Source organism: Porites lutea, chromosome 6, assembly GCF_958299795.1.
Source record: "Porites lutea chromosome 6, jaPorLute2.1, whole genome shotgun sequence".
Lineage (NCBI taxonomy): Eukaryota > Metazoa > Cnidaria > Anthozoa > Scleractinia > Poritidae > Porites > Porites lutea.
The window spans coordinates 6,015,567-6,023,067 of record NC_133206.1 but is presented as its reverse complement, the minus strand read 5'-3'; the positions used below and the strand labels follow the sequence as shown (position 1 = coordinate 6,023,067).

Genomic DNA, 7,501 nt, shown 5'->3' with positions numbered 1-7,501 from the left:
TGATTAATTTTAACCCGTCTTCTAATTAATTGAGCTGATCCTATGCAAAAATCATGAACTTGTTTTTCAGCTTCCCCCATAAAACAATGGGAATCAAACAGATCTCGTAAACAAGCTTTGTCGGTTTTTGATGTGAATAAAGGTAATGTTTCTTCATCGACTGAATCGATTTGCTGAATTCCATATATATCTGGCTCATAACAAAGTTCGACAGGCTCTCCTCCCAAGGATCTAAATATAATGAAAGCTCTTTTTCGTCTGTTATTTGAAGCGTTCAATCTCCTGTTCTTTGATTTTTTTCTCTGCTCCTTTCTCTTTCTGGCTTCAGAAGTTTTAGATTTTGGCCAATGTGGTAAGCACCCCGGTACTTAACAAATACTTTGTCTAAATCTTCAATCAAGCGATCAACATCCTTCTCGATACTAGATGATATATAATAACGTTTGTCATTATTGAAGCTGTGATGGCAGCTCAGTCCAGTTTTGAAGTGCGACGTTATTTTTAACATAACAGAGGGGGGGGGGTTACAACTAATCATTTTTGTTTTGGAGGGGGGTACTGTCTAAGTTTTTGCGAGATAACTCTAGTTTTTCAGCCCCCCCTCCTGATAATTATTGCACAGTCCCTTAACCCTCGGACGTATAAACAATTTCATACCCCCAGCATGGTACAGGGAGGGGGGGTGGATGGAACCCCTCCCCGAAGCTTTTGATATGTTGCAGTATTTTGAAACGATTTTACCGTCAGTGGAAAACCTTTGATCTTCTTAACAAGATGAGGTATATTTGATGGGTGGTGGCGCTGCTGGAGGCCTGTGACGTCACCAACAATGGTCGCCATCTTGGCTGCCATCTTAGATTTTACTAAGAATTAGAAATCAGGATAAAACCGCGAGCAGGGGTAATTTTTTTACGCTTTACATGAAAAATAACACATAAATAAGCATTTGCATGATTTTAGCCACAAGATTTACTTTTATTGTTAAAAGAAGTTGAAAAAACATATTTTCACCTAAAATTGGCTTGACCACCTTCTACTTATGATGTCATATTCCGTAACCATAGCAACTGAGCATCACTAAACTGGTCTCAAAATCTGCAAGAGGGATGAACGAACAGCTATTGAAAACGTCAGGTGCCGATGTTTTCTCCTCTAGGAAAAAACTCAGGAAAACCTTATTGGGGGTGGCATCCACTCCCACCCCCCCCCCCCCCCCCTGTTCTTCCGAGGGTTAAGTTGATTAGTATGATATATTCATTGAAATAGGTAAGCTTTTGCAATGCTGTAAAATGTTATGGTCATGCAAATAAAGCAATTTATTGCTATTACTTACCACTACCATTACCACCACCACCACCAGCACTACTACTACTACTACTACCACTACCACTACCATGGACCGCTACTGCTACCGCGACCGCTTTTAAGAAATGTCTTTCTCGAGTAATTCAACTTTTGCCGTAAGCAGAAAGCAGACTGAATTCCGCGTTAAAAGAAAGAAACCTGAGCCCGTGATCAAAGTGTTCATCCGATAACTTTTAAAATCGTCGCCTCAATGAGTTGTCTACGTGAGATACAATCATGTGACATTCGTCAGAGGATACCGTTTTTTGACAGCTGTCAATTGCCCATAACATGGATATTCAATACCAAGTTAAACAGAGCTAGTATAGGCCTTGGACTCCGAGCTAGTAAGTGTGCTATTTCACACCCATTAACATGAAGGGGTGGACGTACGGACGTCCTTATGGACGGTTTCGTCAGAACCAAAACTAGTTGGATGCATAGACCAAATTTTCTTTTCCATGGTGCTCTGCTACGCGCGCACAACAAGAGAGCTCCGCTATGATCAAAAATTATCATCGTCCTCAAAAGTTACATGTAAATGGTCTGACCCAGAGGATGAAAAAAGTCTCAGAAGCTGATCACAAAATTTTGTTTGTAGGATTCATCAGAGAGCAATAATACACAAGAAGCTGTCGGTACAATCAAAAAAATTGGAGCAGCTATACTGGCCACTAAGATTGATGGAGAAAAAGAAACAACAATTAAGAAGGAATCTTTCGCTCTGGCAGTTGAGAGGTACAAAGCAGATGACATGAACAATAAAACCATCAATTTGGATGGAAGTGAGGTCATTTTGCCGACAAATTTTAAAGCCTGCCTCAATAAATCAAGTGTTAATCGAATGGTACGTTTACCAATCCACTTCTTTCCATTGTTTCGTAAACTTTATCTTCAATGAGGACTCTCTCTTACCCTGTCATGTCCTCGAGACTAGCTTTAGCTGACACCCAGAAGAAAGGGGGGACACTATTGTCGATTGCCTAATTCAGAACCTCTAAGGAGAATGAGTACAAGCCTTGAGTGCAGTGTTTTTGGGATCGATTGGGTAGACGGAGCTATTATTGGTCGATGGTGTTCAATGTGACCATTAACCAATCATAAGTAACGCTTGTCCACCCAAGCGATCCCAGAAGTCGTTGCGTCGAAAGTTTCTGTCCATTTTGGAGACTTCCAAAAGGAATGTGTGCGGCGGAGGTCCTTTAAAAATCCCTGGCTTTATTCATTTAGTTAGCTAAAGCGAGAAACCTCTTAGAAGGTTCACATGCAAAGCCAAAAAAGATACTTTTTTAAGGATTGAACACCAAGTAGAAACCATACCTTACTCTGGCGGCTCAAATTACAACTGTAGACGTCAAGGTGAACCCAATTAACATTCCAGGGGAAACCTGAAAAAAGCTTTCACTTTGCTACAAACCAAGAATAAAGGTACGATGGTGGATCTCTGAAAAAAAGAGAAAAAGTAATGTTCAATAGAAACCAGCTGGCCTATACTCTACAAGAAAATACAATATTAATTTTAATGGATCAATCCTTTATTTTTCAGAGCTTAATATCAAACACAAATCTGTATTCAGGCGCTAAGGGAGGAGGCCAAGTAACAGACAAAATTGTAAGCTTGTCGTTTTTTGGATCAAAAAAAGATGGGAGTGTTGACGTTGATGGTGATGAGTGCAAAGTGAAAGGTCTGGAGGAGGAAATCAGTGTTATCTTACCAAGAAATAATACCGCTAAAGATTCTCCAGTGCAACAAGGAAGTCTTCGCTCTGATAAGTACAATATATATGAATTTAATATAACAGAAAATGCATCTGCTGTGACTGTTCAAGTAGCTTGGAATATCAGTGTTGCGGTGCAGATTTACATTAAAAGGGGAAGCATACCTAAGCCAGAAGAAGGTGTTTACGACTTCAACGCAACATTTCGCTTGGGAGGGTGCTATAGTGATCACTCGACAAACTTCTCTCTTTGTAAGCTTTTTTTATCCAATGATGATTTAAATTGGACTGCCGCTGGTCAGTATTTTGTGATGATGGGATATACGAAAAATGACTCTTTACCTGTGGAAGAGCTGAAGAAGATTGGATCTGATGACAATGTACCCTACAATTTTTCCATGTATACGTCCAAGTGTATGTTCTATGACGAAAAAAAGAACACGTGGTCAACAGACGGACTTAAGGTAAGGTTGAGGAGGACTATCAAGTATTCCTATTTCTAAATTATACGCCATCTGATTACAGACTTGAGTATAAAAAATAATCAGCGAAAAACGTTATACACAATATTTCAAGAACATTTGACTAACATTTTGTTCGGCAATTTGACCCGACTGGCGAACATCAAATTTTAAGTCAAACCAAACTCAGCTAAACAGGGGCACTCAACGAGTTTTTTCTGTAAAATATAGGGAGAAGCAAATATTGCCTAAAATTTTCTACGGCTTGAGGACGGCTACAAATTTCTAGTTGACCCTTTCATTTACGTACAATTTTCGAAGCTCATCACGAAATAAATTCCCTACGATTTTCTTCAGTTTGATTTTTCACATTTCACTCCCCAGTTAGGCTATTTTTGTCGAAAAAAGTAAAACCTAAAATTTGAATCAGAAAAAAATCTCACTTTCGCAGTAATACGTTACATTGCATCTTAAATTCTCGGTAAAATAATACTGAAGCCCTTGTAATTTAATGACCGAAAAGGTACAAATTTTATAGCGCCGCTTAGAATGCATTTCTAGAGATCTAAAAGTACTGTGGATAGCCTACAAAGTGTTTTCAACGTATTTAGGGGGAAACCATTGTAACCGGGTGCTCCTGACTGAGGTCGTTTCAAGCGAAGTAGAGAGTTTGACCTGGGACTTACTCGGCTTTTTTTCTCACACGCGCCTCTGAGCGAGTAGTAAATCAATCACTTCTCATCAAAACTTCCACAAGTTGCTGTTTTTTGGTTACTGACTTCTTTTTAGTAATAACCATTTTGCTATCAACACATAAACAGCAAAATATCTAAAAACGTGTGGATCTACAATTACGCCATTTCTTTTCCAAACAAATATTATATCACTGACTAATCTACCCTTATACCTCCAATACGGTATTATGAGTTGGTGACACACATACCCAAGTAGATTCAAAACAGTCCAGACAAAACAAAATTAATTAGTCCATCAGCTGAAAGTCGAAAATTTGGTTTTATGGCTCACTTGAGGGGAACAGCCGAAAGGTGTCAAATCTTAATCTTTGACTATATTAAGTATCACAAAAAGGCATGATAGCAAGGATAAAACGGTAGCTCGGTAAATCGAAATTTAAATTTGCCCCTCATAATCTCCTTTTGGCCGCCATCTTAGATTTCGGGGATGGCTACAAAAGTTGCTTTTAAACTTCAATTTAAAGCATATTGAAACTAAAAATACGCATCCCGTTTATTCTAGTGCTTAAATTATAACTACCTGACGTCGCGTGTGAATACACATCGCCTGTTAGTGTTGGTCACAATAAGACCGGAAGTTTGCACTTGATGTTATTACTGGAAAAAATTGGGAGATTTACATTCATCCTAACGCAGAGATATTTGTTGCATCCTTATATCGTGCTTTTGTGATCCGGAATCAGTTTTACGGCCGAGTTAGACGGTACCTATGAGTTTTGCTTACGACTGAAGTTCATACGTCAAGACTTTCGACCATCCACAAGCACACATGTCGTACGAATGTCGTGGGCCTAATTTACACGACACAATCTGTCGTGAAGTCTCGACACATGGTAGTCGCGCACGATAGTAGTAAGCAAACATCGCACCGTCTAAATCAGCCTTTAGAGGTTTCAGCTGAATATGAATTCCTCACACATCCCATCAAATATTGATTCAGTTGCCGAACTGAGTTTGCCAACAAGAGAGATTTGCAACTCGCTAAAACTGTCCACACAGAAGTAAAATAATGATGACTGACTGCCGGTCACGAGCAAGTGAAAGCAGCCATCGATAAACTTTGTAACGGGCCGTTGCTCATCCAATCACTGACTCTAGACTATTTTTAGCCAGTGGAGAAAGCTAAGCTGAAGGCTGTGCGTAAGGTTCGCAACAAGGATCTAGTGCTTCCTTTTCGTATGGATCACGATTTTTTTCGCTCGGATGGCACTTCTCAGACAGCTTCATCATATTGACATTAAAGTTGCCTTCACATTGAAAACACCTTTAAGAGCCCCTAAGCTCTTCCTTTGTCTCTTACCGATCCTAAGGGAATCACGCAAAAGACAAGCAAAGCCAGACTCTCCCAACAGCTTAAGCGACGCATCACAGCCACCTCGAAATGCCCAGAGAACGTAACCAGCGCCGTTTGTGCGGGTTGTACCTAAGTCGGCTCCTAGAGAAAGTTACTCTGAAACTCGTTCTCGGGAACCTTTTTGCACCTTATGATGCTCGATACACAAATGCAGTACATGTAAATATATTTTATGTTGTATCTTCCAAACGCGAGTTTCAGGATTGAAGAATGATGTTATACAAATTATGTTATATGCGATCAACCCGATAAAGATGCTTTTCAGTGTTCCCAAACAAGCTCAAGACTAAAGAATAGACTGAATAGAGCCAGTTACCTAGTATCTAGTCCGATTTGTGGTTTAAAGCCTCGCGATAGAAGTATGTTTTACTTAACGTGGAAATCGACGTTAAAATAGCCCTTCGCACGTTTCTCGAGCACTGTGATGTAGAGGGCCCGAATAATAACTTTATTTATAACTGAGACAGCAGTTGAAAACACTAATGCTAAAAGCAAAATGGCGGTCACTGTGACGTCATATATGACGTCATCTTATCTTGACAAACTATAACAATCCTAAAATAATATCTCTGTTATCTATCATTTCAAATAAACTTCAAAACAAAAATCGTGTGTTTTTAAGAGAGGAATCAAAGGTTTCTTTATTATAAAACCAAGATGGCGACCAAAAGAAGGGTATTTGGGGTAAATTTCGATTTACAGAGTGAAAGCTACTGCTCTTTCCTTGCTATCTTGCATTTTTGTCATGCTTTTTACTCAGAGATAAAGATTATACAAGTTTTGTTTGTTCCTCTTAAGTAAGTCATACAACCCCCCCTAGCTGGTGGATGGACTAAATGTATACGCTGTATAATATTTAACTATAATTCAAACTTCTAGACATCATGCTCAATATAGACAACATTTTTCAACTTAAAATCTGCTTGCTAGCCCATAAAATCTCAGAAAACGAAGCCAATATACCTGAAGCCGGTTTCAAACATCAAACTCATAACCTCTGATATTCACTCACTCAACACCAGGTATGCCCCAAATTTTAATTTTCATGTCTTACGTGTAAGTCAAATTATTGTAAACGTACATTTTAGTTTGGCATAACCAAAATCTGAGAAGAGATTCATACTGATATAAAAAAAAATCTCTGAGTTACTACCGCTTCAAAAGACAATAACTGAACTGGCATTTTCGATTTATTAATTTTTATTTTTGTTTAATATGCTTCTAGGTGGGTCCCAAAACTAATTTGAAGTCTACCGAGTGCTTAACAACACATCTAACAACATTCGGAAGCAGCTTCTCCTTTCTAACAGCGTTCAACTATACTGTCGCACGTTGACAAGCAAAGTGTGAAGCAGCAGAACAGCCCACAACAAGCCGAGCGCTCTTAGCCACCAAAAATAACTCAGTATCTGGCTGAGATCGGGGATTTTTAGTCCTCGATCTCTGCTGGATACCTAGTAGCTTGTAACATTGTTTATCCGTTAATCTCTGATCGTATTTGGCATCTAATATGAAATCCAACAAAATGTACGGCGAAGACGTTCGCGTCTACTTAAATCTTTTTTTTCTTTTTTACGGGTCGAAATGCTGAACGTGTTATAAAATTATATATCCAAGAAGAGCTTAGGCATAATTAACCTGGGATCAGGCCCAATTTTAGCAGTTCTCATACATTGTCTCTTACGTAGTCCCGCTAAACTTGGGCCTGATACAAAGTCTGCTGCTAGATTTTGTCCGCAACGCTGATTGGCTGTCAGAACAATGCCACAAGATCTGATTGGCTGGTGGAATCATCCGAAGTTGAAAGCGCTTATAGACCTTTGTCACGCGGCGGCCATTTTGCCTCAGCAGATTTAAAAAGCTTTGTTT

General features: G+C 39.2%; 1 protein-coding gene across 1 annotated transcript; it reads left to right on the top strand.

Moving 5' to 3' along the window:
* The first annotated feature begins 1,430 nt into the window (after positions 1–1,430).
* Positions 1,431–6,968, top strand: LOC140941810 (polycystin-1-like protein 2). Its single transcript, XM_073390822.1, has 4 exons — positions 1,431–1,460; positions 1,946–2,191; positions 2,891–3,526; positions 6,858–6,968. Exons 1-4 carry the CDS (start codon positions 1,431–1,433, stop codon positions 6,966–6,968), a joined length of 1,023 nt encoding a protein of 340 aa, XP_073246923.1.
* The last annotated feature ends 533 nt before the right edge of the window (positions 6,969–7,501 follow it).